This window comes from Dermacentor variabilis, chromosome 11 (assembly GCF_050947875.1).
Source record: "Dermacentor variabilis isolate Ectoservices chromosome 11, ASM5094787v1, whole genome shotgun sequence".
NCBI lineage: Eukaryota > Metazoa > Arthropoda > Arachnida > Ixodida > Ixodidae > Dermacentor > Dermacentor variabilis.
Window position 1 is genome coordinate 10,571,359 of NC_134578.1, and position 20,023 is coordinate 10,591,381.

The 20,023-nt window shown below is 45.6% G+C and overlaps 1 protein-coding gene across 1 annotated transcript in view; it reads left to right on the forward strand.

The window, feature by feature from the left end:
* Window positions 1-1,135: 1,135 nt before the first annotated feature.
* The window catches only part of amon (prohormone processing protease amontillado), a 200,791-nt gene continuing 181,903 nt past the window's right edge, over window positions 1,136-20,023 (forward strand). The window contains exon 1 of the mRNA XM_075675115.1: window positions 1,136-1,335. Coding sequence (XP_075531230.1) covers window positions 1,159-1,335 — 177 coding nt within the window. The 5' untranslated portion in view covers window positions 1,136-1,158. The remainder of the gene's footprint in view (window positions 1,336-20,023) is intronic.

Consider the following 20,023-nt stretch of genomic DNA (forward strand, 5'->3'; position numbering starts at 1 on the left):
AATCACGTTCCATAAACATTTTTACAAACAGGCAGGTCAAAGTGATTAACAGTATAGGCTCTCGTATATCGGGTAGGTAAAGTAAACATGCTTAATGGAAATGATTCATTTTTAGCTAACACTTCATCAATGACTTGGGCGAACTTGTATATGCGTATACTGTTTAGTGGAAATATCCAAAGTGATTTAAAGAAAGGTTCCGTTATGGAAACGTTGGCGACTCGAGGGTCGTTTCATTCCGCCTGCGCCTAGATGCGAAACGGCTCGTCTCCCAGGAACACCCACCTCCCCCAAACCCTTCAGCGTCCCATCAGGGCAACAACGCCGCGCTCTTTTGCATCGGTGCCGCCCAAGATTGAAGCAGCACCGGCGGTGCCACGGGATCCCCCGATGGAGCTGAAAGAACGTGCATCATCGCGCTAACGTTGTCGCGGGTCGGGCATCACAAGGCGGCCGGCGACCCGTCAAACAGGAGAGGCGGTGCCGTCGCTAACGCGGCGTCGACGTTGTAATGCGTGCGCCCTCGTTGCCACCGTGGCCCGTCGGTTGCGGCGTCTATCCTTCCCGCCGAAGCCTCGCAGTGACCAATTAGCGGGGAAAGGCCCTCGAAGTCTCCTTCTCGCCTCTCGTGTTCCCTTTTGTTCCCCGCGTACGACGTTGTTGTCTCTCCCACTTTCGTTTTTCCTTCGGCCGTACTTTGGTGTCACCCAGAGGGCGCGAGCGCCCGACCGCGAGCTCGTAGCGCGGGCGTACACAAAGACACCGAGGGCGTGACACTCTACAGACAGAACAAGCACGAGCTGGAGCGCTAACGCGGGCGCTATTCATTACAGAACTCGCTCCCAACCACTGCCCCTACCTCCTTTATACATTCCCCAGATCTCCCCATTCTCCCGTTCCATCGCCACTAGTGGCGTGAGTGGAAGAAAGAGAGCGGCGGGTGGTATGGGCCCAAGAAAAACCAATCGATAGGGGTTAGTTCCGCGCTCTCTCCCGCGGTGCCCGACCGACCCCTCCCCCCCCTCCAAAAAGCGGGACCGCGACGTCACCTTGACGTCACTGCCCCGGCGCGCAGGCGCGCTTCGGGGGCCGTCCGACTATTGATCTGCGTTCGGTGCGTTGTGTGGCCATCTTCACCGCCGGGAGAACAGAGCGGGCATGGCGTCGGTGCTGCGGCTCCTAGTCCTGCTCGTGTGCGGCCTGGGGCCCGCCGTCCGCGCCCTGGAGCCGCGCGAGGTCTTCACCAACTCCTTCCTGGTCCGGCTAAGAGGAGACCACGAGCCCCGGGCCGCAGAAGCCGTCGCCAAGCGCAACGGATTCCACAGCATCGGGCCGGTGAGTGTCCCGTTCACTGCATGCGGCGGCAATACGCGAACGGCCCCGCCGTTGGCCAACGCGTCGGTCTCCAAACATAACCGTGCTCGCCCCCGGGCCCCAACAGCTGGGATTCTCGAGAAGGCACGCCTCGCGTTCGCGCGGCCTCGAGTCGTTGTCACGCGCCTCCGACGGTGGTCGTCGCCGAGTTATGCACTAAATGCGACCGTATAGGGTCGAAAGCGAAAGTTGTCACACACTCATCGGCAAACGGCCGGTCCGTGTGGGACGCCAGCTGTCTCCGGGCTTGCTTTTGCGGTCTCTCAACCAGCGAACGTCAAGGGCAGCTGTGTCACTGTCACTCTCCAAAAGAAGAAGCTAACTCGAAACGCGGACGTCGCCAGCAGAGAAATGTGCAGATGTGCTTTTTTCGTCGATCGGTCCCAGCGTGCTACGTACGTGCACTGCCAGTTCGCTGTGCAGCTGCTCGCGTTGCGCCGACCCAAGACGGGCATAATGTTCGCTCTCCAAGCTGAACCTGTGACAAAAACAGCGATTGCATCTTCATAGTTGACCGAGAGAGCGCGTTATATCGGCAAAACAAAGCGTTTTCTTGGAAAAAGACGTCTCAAAAACATTGAACCCACGGGCTACTGAGCGCGGCAGATGCAAGCCTGGGACTCGAGAAGGTTATCGCAGTATTATTTATTACAGTAATACAGTTGTTACACTGGTAATGTATTACAGACATTGCTGTCATGGCATGAGTCGTTCTGTTATTCGCTCGAGTTCCGCGACCTGCACATTCCTTGCGAGCTTGCCTATTCAAGTGTGACGAGCACTGAGGGAAACTCCCCAACTGTAATTCGACTTGAGCCCGACAGATTCGGTGGTGCCGTAGGTTGACGCCAAGAAATAACTTTTGTCTCTAATAATGCCGTGTCAGTACTAAACGCAGTGTATGCCACGATAGATATAACAGGCGCTGTATACATCGTCTATCATTGACGCTCGCTCGGAGCAGTTCCACGCCTGTGCGGAGAAACCGTGCAACGTCCGGCCTCCGCCCTCGTCGTTGTCCCCCATGATCGTCTTCTTCGTTGTCTGTGAGAACCAGAAGATTAAGATGACGGCTGTCCTTACCCCCATTTTGATATCAGAATATGTCGACATTACAAAATTTATTTACGGCGTTATTGAAAGGGGGTGTGCCATAGTAAACCTTTACCTGTGCGCGCATCAATAAGAATAATACCTTGAAGGACGCTCAAACATCGCCTTTAAGAATGCAAAGTGGTAGCATTAAAATATTCCTGACTGCTTCCAACGCTTCCCAGTAGCTGCAACTTGTGTAACCATAATGTTTACCGCGAAACCCTGGCGGCGAGCGCTATGCACGAAGGCGAGCTCTCTGGTAGATACGCGGCCTCTCGCGTGCGCCGATCCTGGAGGTAATGCACAGCCTTGACAAAAAATTACATAATTTTCAGGTTTCTATTATTGTTCCGCACTTTTACTATTTAAGTCTGGCAAGATTAACATAGAAGACATATGCGCTGTCGGCGTTTTCTTGCGTGACATTTGTTTGTGGGCTGTCATTCTCAAAATTTCGAGAAACAACTTGTTCAAGAATGTAAGACAAGTGGTGAGCAACTTTAGCGATAGAATGGTGTGGCAATATAACCGCATATACTGCATGTCATATAGCAAGGCGTGGCATATACATATGCCTAAATATACACGGACATTTTCGCTCACGGACAACTACCACCGTCGCCGACGCCAGCACCAACACCGGATTTTCTGGGACACGGGGCCATTAACGCTCTCGCGTTAAAATTCAGAACACGCGAAATATGAGCGAACACTGTCGGGATTGCACTGGTGCTCCAAAATAGTGAAGGTTAAAAAAATGAAATGGGGAGGTTTAGCGGTCCCGAAACCGCACAGTGGATTATGAGGGACGCCTTAGTAGAGGATTCCCAATTGATTTTAACCCATTCGGGTTCTTTGCACCCGAAGTACAATAAACGACTGATTTTGTAAACACCTCCATTGTAATGCATGGTACACAAGGTTTTTACTGGGTTGCTATAAAACTTGCGACCTGATCTCTTACAGCGAAGCTGTATACCTCTACCCTCCAAGGAAATTTCCGTGTCGTTGTAAGCAAAAAAAAAAAAAAAGAACTCCCCATACGCGGGACGATCCCGGAAAGAGTGCGATACCGGGCCTACCCGCGGTGGAGGTGAAGCAGGCGTTAAGCACTCCACATACGTGGGCTGATCCCGAAGATAGTGCAATGCCTAGCCGACTCGAGGCGGAGGTCAGGCAGGTGTTAAGCACTCTCCATACGTGGACCGATCCCGAAAATAGTGCAATGCCGGGCCGACCCGAGGCGGCGGTGAAGCAGGCGTTAGCACCCGCCTACGTGGGCCGATACCGAAGATAGTGCAATGCCTAGCCGACCCGAGGCGGAGGTGAAGCAGGCCTTAAGCACTGTCCATATGTTGGCCGATACCGAAGATAGTGAAATTCCGGGCCGACCTGCGGCGGAGGTGAAGCAGGCCTTAAGCACTATCCATACGTGGGCCGATACCGAAGATAGTGCAATGCCGTGCCCACCCCAGGCGGAGCTGAAGCAGGCGTTAAGCACTCCCCATACGTGGACCGATCCCGAAGATAGTGCAATACCGGGCCGACCCGCGGCGGAGGTCACGCAGGCGTTAAGCCCTCCCCATACGTGGACCGATCCCGAAGATAGTGCAATGCCGGGCCGGCCCGAGGCGGAGGTCAGGCAGGCGTTAAGTACTCCCCGTACCTGGACCGATCCCGAAGATAATGCAATGCCTAGACGACCCGAGGCGGGGGTGAAGCAGGCGTTAAGCACTACCCATACGTGGGCCAATCCCGAAGATAGTGCGATGCCGGGCCGATCTGCGGCGGAGGTGCAGTTCGCCATTAAGAGTCCCACATACACAGCTTCGCTGGTCATCCTTCTTCATAGAGTGGAAGGGCACTGAGATTTTTTTTATGTTAGCGAACTAGTTCGACTCATACGGCCGAGCAAAGAATCACGTCTTATGGTAAATGAACGTAACATTGGGGAATCCGGCAGTATGTACATATTATGGTTCATACAGAACTGTCGTGTCTGAAACTACATCTGTTAAGAGAGTATTCACGTGGTGTCCATGACAAATGGGTTAGCACTATGAGTCCCCTCCAGTCCATGCGCAAACAGTTTTTTTTGTGTTTCCATCGTCACCGCCATAGTGCGATCTTCCAGCTGATGGCCGAAGTTTGTGTTGTCCTTTTCGATTCTCCTATGCACGCGTTTTGTACGCCTTTCTTTCGAAACCACGAGAATGAACTCGCCTTCGAAAATGTGCAACGTTTCAATAGGTGACAAAGTGTGTTCTTGTTTTATATAAAGGAACGAGATCGTGTGTATGCGCTTGACGCCTAGTTTTGTGCTCTTGGACAATCCACAAGTAAGCTGTCACTTGCGTCCTTCTTTATGTAAGAGTAAAGCAACAGTTATTTGGCGACCCGTTCGAGGCAAATAAGCTTGCGTAATGCCTTGGTCTGTTACGCTGCCAGCTTGGCACGTGTGTGCCACGACAGCGTCTTTTCACTTCAAACCGTTTTTTTAGTGCTCTCAAGCACAAACTTATTCCGGCCAATGTCACACACCGAGCTCAATTTTCATATGTTTTCGGGGTGGCTCGAGGGCAGGACGCCTTGCGCAATCACGAATGACGAACCGAGGAAGGCTGGCTGTGAGATTGCTTTTTCTGGCATTCTAATTACAGGGCACGCTAGCGACAAAGTAAACATGGTCACTGATTACATAAAGTGTTTCAATTCTCACTGCAGCAGACCTTGCGTTTCCAGAAACCAACGACCCCGTACAAAAATGACTGTTGTATAATCATTGATATATTATTGGGCAATTGTTGAAACAACAGACTTTAACAAATTTTCAAGAGCTGATTTCGGGGTTGTTGGTTTCCAGAAACCAACCATGCTCTTAACCACGAAAAAGAAAAGGAAACCGAATCGCTGCCAAATAAGGATAACGTTACAGTGCGCTAACAATCAGTTGTCTATGGTGTCATTGCAAGGTCGCCAGAAATTTGCTGACTAACGTGTTTATCTGATGCAGTGCTATTACAGAAGGGCCAGTTTTACTTCAATCACTTATTCTTCAACCAAGCGGTACTAAAATCGTTAACTGGAACTTGAAATTACCACGGAGGCTTATTAACTCAAGTGGAAGCTTATCTAAGGAAACGGGCTGATATTTATTTACACGAGATCATGCACCAGCTAAACACGAACGCCAAGTAACGTGGCTTGGATGCTGACAATACGTACGGAACAGAACTGTCATCAGGCTAGTTGCATGTAATGCGGATTTTACCTGCACCCAAACGAGGTTGGTACACAGAAGAAATGGACCACGCTGTGTACTCAACAGCGCGTGGTGGTGTTGTCTATTTCTTCGTGTTGCGTTGTCTATTGTGTGTTGATCCATTCTATATGGATATATATAACGACCTGCAAATATATAAAGCAGCGTTGGCACGGAGAAAGGGAACGAGGATGCGTAGGAATATGGAACTTCGTTTTTGTCAACGCAGTTATAAACGATTCATCCTCGGGATTATATTAGCTATATAATATCTCATATTGTGGGAGATGTGTGTGTCACGTGATAATACGTTGTCCCTTACAGTCAAGGGCGCATTCCTTTGGCAACAAATACGCATGTGATAAACAAATCATGAATGCGAATGTGGCTTCTAGGCTAAATTGAAATAGTGTAATATTTTTTAGGCGAAAAAATAAAATGAAAGGTAGGATTGCTTAGGACCGACTATTCCAAGCACTTCTCGGGAAAGAAAACAGAAGGCGAAATCAAGATCAAACTAAGAACCAACACGACATGCACAATAAAACAAAATAAAAAGCTACAAGTATTGTCAACACAGGAATGAAACACCGCAAGCACGGTCTGTAGTTATTTCGTGCAGTCATAACATCACACAGACACGCAATTAAAATCCCGGCCGCGGCGGCCGAATTTCGATGGGCGCGATATGCAAAAAAGCCCGTGTCCCGTGCATAGGGAGCACGTTAAGGATCCCCCGGTGGTCAAAATTAATCCGCAGTCCCCCACCACGGCGTGCCTCGTGATGAAAGCGTGGTCCTGGTCCGCAAAACATTCTAGAATTCAGTACAATTCACATCGCATTGCCAGAAGTCCCGCATAGCTCTTATCAAATTTTCCACTGCGCAAGTATTTCACTTCTTCAACTTTCACGTAAACATTTCAAGTGGAATACGTAACTTTGAAATGGCGCTCGAACAACAAGATCTGGTTCTCGGGCAGTCCATGGGAATCTCTGTTCGCTGAGAGTTCATGAAGGGCACTGGAGGCACGCCTCTGCCTATCAGGACGCGAGCCCGGCCTCAGCACTACGTTTCACAGATAGAGCCCGAGCAACCTTCAAGAAGGTTCAGGGAGGAACGCAGGCGGACCCATTTTTAATCATGTAGCTGACCTTCTATAAGAATATGCTCCACTGAAACGTCAGAGTTATTTCAAGAGCTGTAGCCTGGAAATGGACGTTCTTAATTCTTTTAATGCGACACGAAAAAGGGAATTGACCTGTCATTGCTGTAGCATCTGTAGCTAAGCAACAATCTTTAAAAGAAATATTCCTCCTTCTTCGCAATCACAGAGATGTATGAAGAATAGGTTAACGCTGTGTGCACATATAAGAGACTTCCAGTTTGTCTCCAAATGTATTACCTTTTAAGTAAACACTGAGTTACGGGAGACAAGAACGACAATTATGACGATGATGATGGTGATGATTTATTGGCATCCCCTTTGACACGGTGCGGTGACCGATAGTCACCTAGCCTGCTTGATTTAATCAGGTTAGCTGTAAATATTTTTTCAGTCTAGCCCAACAGCAACGTTGGCAGCGACATCTCGTGACGCTTTGTCCAACCACAACTCGTTAGATACGTTTTTGTGTTACGCGAATGATTAATTGAATAAAAATAGAAATTAACTGCGCACACGTTGACGATTACGTAGGTCTCGATGATTTACACCAACAGCTACGTAAAATACGGTTGTTTATGCTACAATACTAGCTTTCTACCTCTGCCTAAACTCGACCTAGAAGGATGGCGTTTTGGGCTAGTTGGTTTTCCATAATGTTAACTGGTGCAGCGCAAAGGAGGACAGAGGGACCCAGGAAAGACGGGGACAAGCGCTCGTCCTATGTCCTGCCCCCCCCCCCCCCCCCCCCCTCGCGTTGCGCCACTTAACTAACCTCTAGGCTACAAGATAAGACGCCACCAACGCGGTCGCCATTGTACACGTCTCGGGTAGCCCGGTAATTCGTGAAGGGTAATACGGGGACGAGTAAGGTAAAACTATTTATTACGGAAGATGACCAACGTACCCGCTTATCTATAAATACGGGGAAAAATAACAATGGTTATACACTAACACATGCGGACACTTAGGCATTAGGAAGTGGGAATTTAATATCGTTACATGCTTTACATTTAATTTCTCGTCAAATTTATGTATCGTTAGCATGGCTAACCAACCTATGACATAACAGCAAGTAAAACGAAATAATGTCAAGAAAGCAGATGCAGGAGGCGCAGGTACAAGATTGCTCGTAAAGGTGACGCGGTGCCTTGGACTTAAAGTTATAACGAATACCGCAGGTACTAAAGGATAATGACCCTCTAATGCCAGCCGGTGCTGCCAACCAGCAATTACAAAAGCGAAAGACGGCACCCAAAAATTCAAAAAAAAAAGAAACGTGCCGGTCGTATTCACGAGTTATTGTCGTTGAAAGCAATGTTAGAGAACAGGCAGACTGATTACACGTTCACGTTCTGCAGCGCACGGAAATGAATTTAAAGAAAGAAAGGCTACTGCGAGTTGGGGTAATGAAATCCGCCCAGGTCACCTGCCTGTTGCGTAATCGCATCCGGGCAAGGGTTTCGGACTCGCAGCGAAGGATTAAAGACGGAGCAGCGACCTTAAATCACGACGACGACGAACACTCGCGAATGTTTAATCTATCGTCCGCCTACGAAGCCGTGCAGAGAGAACCCCTCTCAGAGCGGTTCAAGCGTAGCGTTCGCTCCCCTTCGATGTTTGGTAACACAGAAGGTTTTTATTAATTGCTTTCGCTAGTCTCGTGTTGCATGTTCGGATTGCAAAGTTCGTGTTGAAAGCCTTAGGTATGATTGACAGACGCTGGTTATTCACTGACACTGAGAAGCACTGGAGTCGAACAGCCCGAAAGTGAAGAACCGATAACGCTGTGGTAGGTCACAGTGTGAAAATAGGTTCCGACTGAAGGCAGACGCTCTGTATGGAGTCAAACAATTGGATTGTGTCAAGGGGTTGAAAAAATTTCAAGGCACTAGGTGGGTTCGACTGATTCAGGATAGGGCTCAATGTAGAACCCTTTGTTAACGATGATGAAGATAATGATGATTAATCTAGCCAGAGAAGGAACTTCTTCTCTCGCATGCCGCTGAAATATGCATAAACGCGTGGTGGGGCTTTGCGCTGGGAGATAAAAAGGACAAATAAAACTTTAAGCGTAAAATAAACTGTAAGGCATGAAAGAAAACTTTTTGTGTCGCCCAACGGAGAGGTAGATCTCGGAGCCCAATCCCATTCAAGTCTTTGTTCCAGATTTGGCATCAAATTGGGAGAATTCTGAAGCCTCGCGAATCATCGCGATGAGGTGGGCATCAGGGCGCCCCCAATGCATTTTTTCTCCGCCACTGGACAGTGGAATAATGTAGACTACGCCACATACACCACGTGCCTGCGCAGCAAACTAAACGGCACGCTTTTGTTGCATGTTTCGGCACAATGTCGTTAATGAGGTTGCGAGCTTTTCTGTGAAAAAACGCAAGTCATAATTGGAAACGTTAGTCAAAAGGTACGCTAAATCTCTGATGTTCTTCGCATATCAATTCCTTCTGTCAATCCGCTTGACCGCGACAGCGATCGACTCGAAAGCTTTGGGTCTCGCGCGCTGTAACATTGCATGTGTGCGCAATCGAGCCATTTCTGTTTGTTCTTCGATTTAGTGCATTAAAATATCAGTTGTAGGTTCAGCACCTTGTCTGGCGTACCCTCTTATCCTGCGTGTCACTCCCTCTCCTTTATTGCCGCCATAACGATTATCCAACAACTCGCTCTAGTTTACAGCTTATTGCGGTGAAATTACAATTAAATCTCTTCCGATTCGGAGTTCTCATTCTCGCACCGTGTTAAAGTACGCAGCATTTTACAGGAATCTGAATGTGTTCCAAATTTCTACATCTGCAGACTTTAAAACTAAAACTGAAACTGGAACTGCACCTCGAAACAGCTCGCAAACAAAGACAGCGAAAAGCATTGAACTCACTCGAACATTTTTGTGAAGAAACAGGCATCCTTAACAAGTACTAGGCATTGCACTGAATAATCGCACGATGGTGCTATAACTTGCTTTTATTATTTGTAATTATTAGAGCTTGTATATTACGTATTATACTTTTTTTGTATTCTCTGCTTGCTTTATTTTAACTCTGTGTATTTCCTCATCTATTTATATGCTCATCGAAGTCTACATCAGAGCCGTTTGTATGTGTTTGTGACTTTGTTTACAAACTCATTGTGGGGCAGCTTGCATTTGACTTTTATATTTTCATGTTCATGGGTGTACAGGACTGTGTTCTGTGAAGTACTGACCGTATGACGGGATGTCTTCTCATTTTCTTACATACATATTTATATTGTTGCTTCCGCTATGCGAAGAGGAGTAGCCGCCACCATTATAAGGTGACTACGTCTGTTTCTTTTATTTTCATTTCAATAAAGAAAGAAAGAATGCGTCATGGGTGTAGTTGTCTAGGTGGTAGCAATATCATCTAAAAATTTTAATCCCTGTTTTATTGTTTCAGTTGGTTTTTACTTTAGATGAACCTACTTATTCACTTCTTCTATTATGAGTTCCTTGCTGACCCTTGTTTTTTTCTTGTTTTTAACGTTTTTAGGCCCTTAGGCTTACTTCGTCCGTTTGTCTGCAGCAAGACGCGGTCAGTTTCTCTTCGTGGACGCGCGCCGAAGTTTCGAAAGCAGCGACAACCAAAGACGACGACATAAAAATCCAAGTGGGGAAAAAAAGAAAAATCACACGAAAGAAAGAAGAAAAAGAAAACAGCCCCGATTGGTGCAAGCGTACGCTGAAAGCGATAAACGATGCAACTCGTGCCACCGGCGGCACGCGCCACGTCCGAGTCCCGTCGACAGCGCACAATTTACGATTTCATCTCGACCCGGTGCTGGTCGTATTTCGAGAGACGACTCGAAATCGTTCCGTCGATACTATTTTCTTCGTTCTCTGAATAAATGTCAGCATCTTTTGAGAGAGAGAGGAAACAGAAAACTAAAGGAGGTTAACCAGGCCCACACGTCCGCGGTTTGCTACCCTTGGTACAGGAAAGGGGATGAAGGCGCCACTGGAAGCACTAGTTGCGCGCTTACTTGAAGGTGCGCATCAGTCTCCAAGTCGCCACATAAAGCTGTCGACTTCAGCTGCCGTGGCAACGCGTTCGTTGCTTTCGAAGCCAGCGACGCGCATGGTCACGAGCCGAGGATCTCCGCTTGTGGAAGTGGTCTCGAGTCCAGTCGGTTGAACGTTGTCCGGGGAGGGCGGTTCTTGACGTCATAACAGGAACAAAGGTACAGAAGGTGTTCAGTAGTTTTCGTTTTTGTTCGTGCCGCAGGAGTTTCACGTAGTTGTGTCACCCATTCCAGTACGGAACGAGGAATCTTCTATTCCTATGTTCCTATACAGGCCTATATAGCCTATATGTGCTATATTCTGTGACTCAAAGGCAGCCGTGCAGTCACTCTTTTCACTAAACACCTCTTATTTGACTGCCCCACATACCAAGATGAGAGGAGTGCCCTTCGGACATCTTTGGGGCACTTAGATCACATGCCCTTTACAGCGGAGAAGATCTTATAGGCCATTGGCCTCGTGCGTCTGGTATGTACAGGGGTACAAAAGCGCTGCCGCGTTTCTTGAAATACACCAGCCTGTATGACCACCTGTGACTTAAGCAGCTATGTAGGTTTGTCTGTGTAAGCGTGCAAAGTGTGAATTTCTCTCTTCCTTCTCCTCTTTCAATACCCTTTCCTTCGTCCCGAGCTCAGGGTAGCCTACCGGGCTCAGCCTGGTTAACTTCCCTGCCTTTACCTTATGCCTTCTCGTTATCTCTCTTTTTTGTGAAGTCACTTCATTCCAGCATCTCCCTAATCCTCAACGCGAGAGGAGGCTAGGGAAAGCTGTGCTATGCTTCAGGAGAGGCCTGCTACCGGAACTTGCACGTGAGGAAGAAAATTGTGTTAGGGGTCATTGCCGAAAAAAAAAAAGCTCCCAAGAGAAAGAAAAAGTACAGTGATGAATTAGTCGCCTTCATCTTGACTGTAGGCTCCAGCATTCGAAGCTTCGATAATTTCAATGATACTTATAATTCAGTGTACGCACAATCTATTGTATGGAGACACAAGTGACAGCATTATAGTGTAAAGCATCATGTGTAGCTCGTGCACCGCACATCACCTCATTCAAAGCTCTTGGTCGGTGCTATGTTCGTCTTATAACATAGTCACTTTAAGATTTCACTGATAACGAATGCAGACAACAGCATGCGTCGTGACGTATCGTTGCGGAAAAAGGAAGATATATGTGATAAAGCCCGTATAAATAACGGACGGAGGGAGAAAAACACAAAGCTCGGTAGAAAGAGAGAGCGAAATCTATCATGAATCCTTTAGAAGTTTGCCTGGCGGCACACCTAGCATGCTACTTGAGACGCATAGGATGACAAATGAAATGACGTGCATAGTTTACATGCAACATAGGCACACAACATACCCAAAACACACCTCAACTAAAGTGAAAAAGAAAACTCAGTAACGGTTCCGTTGTTTATATACGTTATAACGAACTTATCAGTCATATCAAACCACCTATTCTTTCAGTATACTCTCACGAAGCAAATCCTCTAAAACGCCGAAGGCTCGTTTGTCTTGAGTGCATCTTTCCTGAGTTCGAGCCACGATTACATGGCTCTTGTGAACTCACTCGGCATCTCATAATCATGTGAAACGATGACAAGACGTCTCGTGTGGATGCTTAATATGTACTGTCGTGCTAGTTTGTCATCCACGATTTTCGCGAAGCGGAACACTCGAAAAAAAGAACAAAAAAACAAATACGTTCACGCGAACATGACTGTTGACGACATGCACATGGCGCTGTGTATGTTTGAACCTGCGCCTGTGTACGTCCTCGTGATTCATGTTTGGGTGAAAGTGCTTTTTTTTCTTTTCTTTTTCAAGTGCGGTGCTTCACCAAGATCACGTAAGGACGTAAAGTGTAACGAACGAGAGAGACCATCAACCGAAGGCTGCGGAATTTATGCATTTACTAATAGCCAAGCTTCAGAAGCTGAGGAGCTGAGTTGCTGGACACGAGGTCGCAGGTTGCCGGTTGTGACGCGAAAAAGTAAACCACATCGCTGAAACCGTGCTCACCTACATTAAGCTGTGCGTACAATATTTATAATTTAGTGGCTTTTTTTAATGTAAATGATCCCCGTCTACTTACACGAAGTAGATCGCTCTAACGTTGGTAACGCCAACACTACACTGTTAGTTGGCGCCTTGAAAAGGCGAAATGAATTAGAACACTTGTGCAGGTTAAACGAAGTAACGGAAATACACTAGGGCCAAGGGGATGCCCAATAATAAACGTTTCCCGTAATGAACTGCACAACCGTAGAGCAAAAATTCGAGTGAAGCTGTTCTCCTGCAGACAGTTCTTTTATTCCCTGCTACAATAGCTGAATGACCGCTATGACATGCTGCTATCCAGTTAGTCTGTGCAGAACAAAGTTGTTCCCGGTTAAAGGAAACTGGAACTTGACTTTCTTCCAATTAATATCACTGAGGTGTTTCCCAACGTGGTTTATGTGCTAAAGATTATCGCTGATATATGTCAAGAAAACCCGATATCTATCTATCTATCTATCTATCTATCTATCTATCTATCTATCTATCTATCTATCTATCTATCTATCTATTTATCTATCTATCTATCTATCTATCTATCTATCTATCTATCTATCTATCTATCTATCTATCTATCTATCTATCTATCTATCTATCTATCTATCTATCTAGATAATGTTGGCAGAATACTAAGTGCGCGTTCTCGTAAACAATAGATAATACTGTATGTTTAAATCGCATAAACCCCTGCTTTTCGATTAAAGTCCAGGAAATGTTTTGATTGTATGCAATTTTTCAGTTTTCAAACAGAGAACTGAAATTACATTGCCTTTATACCGTTTTTGTGGTTTCTTTAACAACGTACCAAAGTGTGCACGAAGTTATTTAGTCGTACTCATCCACGAAGACGTGACTTCCAGGCTGCTCGAAAAGAACAGTAGTCGCGAATAATGTATTTATTTGCTTTATTTGCCCAATAAGGTTTAGTACACCGTTGTTTGATCTCGACACTCCAAGCCTTCTTGGAGCGTCAAAGATCCACAATGATATTGCGCGTTATTCAAGGAAGAAAAAAAAAGCCTTTAACAACGGATGCCCGTATGAAAAGTTGAATAACGCCTTCGCACGACGAATGGCAAAATCCAAGTATGAGCAGTCCATATTACGTAGTTATGCTCGGCAGAATGCAAACATTAAACTGGCTGAGTTGGAAAGAAAGAAAGAAAGAAAGAAAGAAGGAAAGAAAGAAAGAAAGAAAGAAACAAGTCACGCGGTCGCCGCTTCATGTTCTTCCTGAATATTGACTCTCCCGTAGCAACCAGCGAACCATCGCGTTTTCTACAATTGAATCTTCCGCGAAGCAAGGTACACGCCAGCACTGCGGGTGGTTCGAATTTCAGTTTCGACGGGCGCCAACAACAGCTGCGTGCGCCCACTTATGCATTAAAAATAATATCTACCAGGGGACGGTGTCTCCCCACGCACCGTCAAAGCGAGTGAGCGCTAGCGCAGGAGAAAAAAAATAAATGTTACCTCTTACTTCTTTTAAAATTTTACACGCTCGACTTCTCAGACTGGAATAATTGAGATTTATTGTGCGTCGATCCTCACAAAGGGAAGCAATTGGCATGAAAGGGCCACGGACGGCACGAATGCACTTCCTCGGCTGCCTACGCCTTTGAAAAGGAACTGGTTCCAAGCCCCTGCAGACGGGTGCAGAAAGTCTTGCCTGAATAAAACGCAATTGTCTTCTTCCTATCGTTGATGTATGCGTTATGTCGCATGCAAATGAGCCAGCCAAGCGAGAAATCCAAATTTTCGATTTCACGCGCCGCTGCTCAATGGTACGAGCCTCGTTAGTTTTGATTACTGACGAGTAAAATGTTCAAATGACGCAATGAGTGTCTTTGAGCGCGGTGAGTTTTTTATAAGACCAATTCGACATGGAAGCCCTGTGGGTGTTGTTATCGTTACTGTACATTCGTCCCTAAGCGAACATCACGTGCCCAAAGGATAATGCGCAGCATCGATGCTGGCTAGTTAGAAAATTCTTGAAGAATTTCCTTGCCCTGCAAATTTGGAACTTGAGGACAACGAAGAGAAGAAGGCACGGTCAAATGAAAGCGCTTCTAAACTGTTCTCCCCACCTCCGCTATGGTAACAGTTCTTCAGGAATTGTGGGACGGCGCCGAGTACTTGCAGAACCTGACAAACTTATAATTTTTTTTTCTATTTCGTGGGCAGATACGATGTTAAATGCGCATTCGCTTGTCTCTGTGTGCCATTGTCGTCGTGATACCCAAATTCCATCTTTTAAGCGCTTAGAACTTAGAACATCGCTGAATAGTATTCGCCATCAGAGGACACGCTTTGTCATTTCCCTGACAAAAAAAAAATGAAGGCTCTCATTAGAAAAAAAAGCTCAAGTACTAAATAATCAAACAGGCTTTAAAGCCGAGAAAAGTGCAGCAGAATGGGCATACCTGCAGTTTAGGAGTAAGCGAGACTATCTTTATGTTCTTGACAGGCCCTCGTGATTTCTTTAATGACCGTAAGACAAACGTGCAACTAACTTTTGAAACACCGAATCGCTTATCAGTCATCAATACAAAAAATAAGGCAGACGTACCTTTCACTGATTTTCTCTATATGCCATGCACCGAACAGAACCGCTAGCTCCCTTTCCTTCCTTCGTTTATTCTTTTTCTTCTGATGTTTCTGTATTATTATGTTTTATCTTCCCTGAGTGTATCGTTTCTAATATAGCACGGACTTGGTTAAGCTCCTCTTCTATGTCTTCGCATCTATCTATCTATCTATCTATCTATCTATCTATCTATCTATCTATCTATCTATCTATCTATCTATCTATCTATCTATCTATCTATCTATCTATCTATCTATCTATCTATCTATCTATCTATCTATCTATCTATCTATCTATCTATCTATCTATCTATCTATCTATCTATCTATCTATCTATCTATCTATCTATCTATCTATCTATCTATCTATCTATCTATCTATCTATCTATCTATCTATCTATCTATCTATCTATCTATCTATCTATCTATCTATCTATCTATCTATCTATCTATCTATCTATCTATCTATCTATCTATCTATCTATCTATCTATCTATCTATCTATCTATCTATCTATCTATCTATCTATCTATCTATCTATCTATCTATCTATCTATCTATCTATCTATCTATCTATCTATCTATCTATCTATCTATCTATCTATCTATCTATCTATCTATCTATCTATCTATCTATCTATCTATCTATCTATCTATCTATCTATCTATCTATCTATCTATCTATCTATCTATCTATCTATCTATCTATCTATCTATCGCGCAAGTTTTCCCTTGACTTCTGCAGAAGTATATCTCCTGAAACTGCGCAAAGCGCAGGGTAGCGGTAGCAACGAATAACGAAAGCTTTTCGTAGGACGAGCGTCTGCTTCAACCTGGTTGAATCAACTACCAAAAATTGTAAATAACATTTTGCGCACAAAGGTGTTGCCGTCATGACGGGCATTGTTTCTTCTCGTCGAAAACTTTAACGCGCGTGCCTCCGCTTGGTATACCCCCATTGACGCGAGTGAAGCAAAACTGTTGCTACAACGAAAAAGAAAAGCGACGCGTCTTTTGTGTCAAGTTAAACCGACAAGGAATCACAGCCACCTGTTCAATATAAGTCAGAAGTGCGTGCAATTTCATTCGGCCCGTCTGAATTTAGTCCCACATCTAGGAATACGGCGCGGAGAAATTCAATAAACGTCGAGTAAATTTATTGTAACTTTCGATGTGTGATGTTTTGAGTTGATTGAATTTTTCAGGAGGGAACGCTAGTGTACTCGCTCCTGAAGTTAGGCATATATGGAAACCTTTTATAAATGTTCAGGGAAAGTTTGTGAAGCGAGGCATAAAGGAAGAAAATGCTGGCACTATTGCACGGTTGAGTAACTTATTTAGACGTTACTAAGTAAAATAAAACGCCTTAAATTACGTTATAGTTAGTGTCAGCGTTTGGGCAAACCACGATCACCGAATATGACGTTTCGTTGTAGAGATACGCCTTTCAAATTCACTGTTTATGAACGCGAAATCAGGTAAGAGTGAGCCGAACATTTCCGACGTGCGTAACCATTCAAGTTTACTCCTCGCATGTTCACGACAGCAACCGTGCGCACAAGCTTAAAAGACACACATAGCTGTTAGGCAAGTATATGACGAAACTTGACTGAACTACAGCAAATGAATGAAAATATAAGCTGCGAAAAAAATTCTCCCATTGGTAAGACAAACATCAATTCTCTCGTGCCCGAATTTTTCACTGACTTCTTTCTTAGGCTGCTCGACACGTAAAGCACTGACCAAGTAGAGCCTTTCTTTTTTTATTTCTGTTATGACAAGTGCAAAACAATGCATCCGAACGCCCACATATAACTAAATTACCTGTGTTACGAAGTAATAGATCGGAGCTGATTCCAATATGAGTGGTTCTGCGCATGACCTTTACAACGAAGTGACCTGTATAACAAATGGTTTCAGAAGCCTCAAGTACTTCGTTATAAAGGCATTCGACTGCATGTGGACACTGTTGTCGCATTTAGCACACCGCACGGCAATCCCAACGTGGCAGTTCTCATATCATGTATTCTACGATAACGAAATAGCAGGGACAGTCGAAGTTACACTGCGTTTAATGATGAACGAATGTTTTTGTCAGCCAGCAAGTATTCAGCTTCCAACAGGAAGGAATCGTTATCCTCGCAACAATGAAAAGAGCTCGTCGAACAACATGAGTTGTTTCGGAACATGCCACGTAAAGTTTGAGCAAGCTATCATCTAAGCATTTGATGAAAGAAAAGAAAACTGTTCTAAAACAGCTGTAGCACATAGGGATATGCTCGTTAATAAAAGAAGTATATTTGAAACGGATACTGAAGGGTGCTGAATACCATTTTCCTCCATGCTTTGCATAGCATGCCACATAGTCTGAAATGTAGTTAAAAAATCAGACCTTGGCGCATTATAGCCTGCACGGCTGCTGCGCCATAATAATCCCAAATCATCATCATCATCAAGAAATCAGACCAAGATAGACTGTGTTGTTCTTTCCTGTACATTCTGCATATCTAGGTCAAAAGCAAATTGCAGTTTGCTTACATAAGTACTTAGGCGCCAAATTTGGTAGCGATCCTTGTGGTCTTCTAGAGAGTAAAACCTGTGGGTCAAGTCGCGGCAACGGGAGAAGCCTTTAGTCCAGCTTTCATTTCATTTATTCAAATAACTTTATTGAGTGCCCTGCGATTTGGTGGGGTGGGCCTGGACCCCGCCTAGGTTTCGGCCGAGGGTTGTTGGTCCTTGGGGGCTTCCTCGGCTCGCTGGATGGCCTAGAGTTGGTGCTGCAGGTCCGAGCTGAGCAACGCAGACTCCCAGCGCGCGCGGAGGCTGTCGCTTTTTGAGGCTGCATCACCGTTATCCTGTATTAGAGATGAACATTCCCCATAGGATCTGCTCTAGGGTGGCTCTAGAGTAGCAATGTCTGCACTTGTCAGTCATGTATAAATGTGAGCGTATTAGGTGCATGATAGCTAGCTTTTATTTGATGCAATTAAATGAATCGCTCACTTTCGAACAAGCGATGTCAAGGTTACTACAAAACTTGACAAAGATCCTCTCTGTTTCCACAGCAAACTTCAACATCGAAAATGACGCTCACTTCACAAAATATCCAAGAGCCTGTAAAGGTTATTTATCCTGCACAAATGGCATTATCACTCCCCCAGAGTGACGAGGCTGAGCTGCCGTAACCCTGCAAATCAACTATTCATTCGCGAGTCGAGATAGAGCATAACCTTGTTCATTAAAGTCGTTGGGTTTTCAAATGCCCTCAGTACAGTGCCCCACTGGGGAATTTCGTCAAAGCCGACTGAATAAAGGCAGTCAGGTACCTTTGGTATTCCCGCGTTGTGTCTTCATCAAGTCAGCCCCTCCCCCCCCCCCCTTTTCACCCTCCGTCCGAGTTGTCTGGGGGAATAGTGACATAGGAATTTCGCCATCCTTGACACTCTAGGGCGTGCAGTAGTTAACGCAGTATGTTTATTGTGGGAAGCGTCACTTGGAAAGTCCTGTATCCGATGCGGTCGAGCCAGTGTTGATAAAATGCTTGTTTGCTCTGTAGTTAATTAGCGAACAATGTATCCGGATTACTTTGACACTGTATTCGGTTGACAGCAGTTGCAATTTTTCCCAAGGCCACCCACGAACAATTTTTTTTCAATTTATCGCCACTAAAAGTGTCTGTACATGGAACGGGTACTCGGGCGTCAGCCCCCCCGCCCAGTCCCAAAGTCAACAGAAAACTTCAGAGACGAGTTAACTACATTCCCGCGGAGAGTCATCTTGGGATCTCGAACGACTGTGACACTCTTATGTTTCTTTGTGTGTGTGTCGTTTTCTTTTTTTTTTTCGTCTCCCACTCTTTTCATGCGTGTGCATTTTTTTTAAAGATCTTCCTGTCTCCCTTTACCCCTCTCAGGGCAGGGTAGAAAACTAGATATCTATCTTCCGGTTAACCTCCCTGCCGTTCTCATCTCCTTCATATATATATATATATATATATATATATATATATATATATATATAGGTTAATTATTTTCACATGTCATCTATCAACGGTCTCTCTATGCCGTGCGCTCACAGAGCAGTTTCCGAGTAGCAATAGTCAGATCAAAGAAGCACTGTATAGGGGCAGCGGTATTTATTAGCTCGATCCATGAACCGCATGGAACGTGGTCGCTATTATCCGAATCCACAATGTGGGAATGGAACCGCCCTCCAGCCAGTAATTAACGCCCGCTTCAAGTCCGCTGTTTGCAGACCAACGCGAACTGCGTGGGGGCTTCAACATTTCGCGGACGCGCGCAGTGGGCCGTCGTCTCCTCTGCCCTTGCGGACTGGAATTCGTAACGACCTCGATGCGAAACCACTCTTCCCTCCTCACGGCTGGCAGGCCATTTTGAGGCTTTGATGAGGAAAGTTTGTTCGCGGCAGCT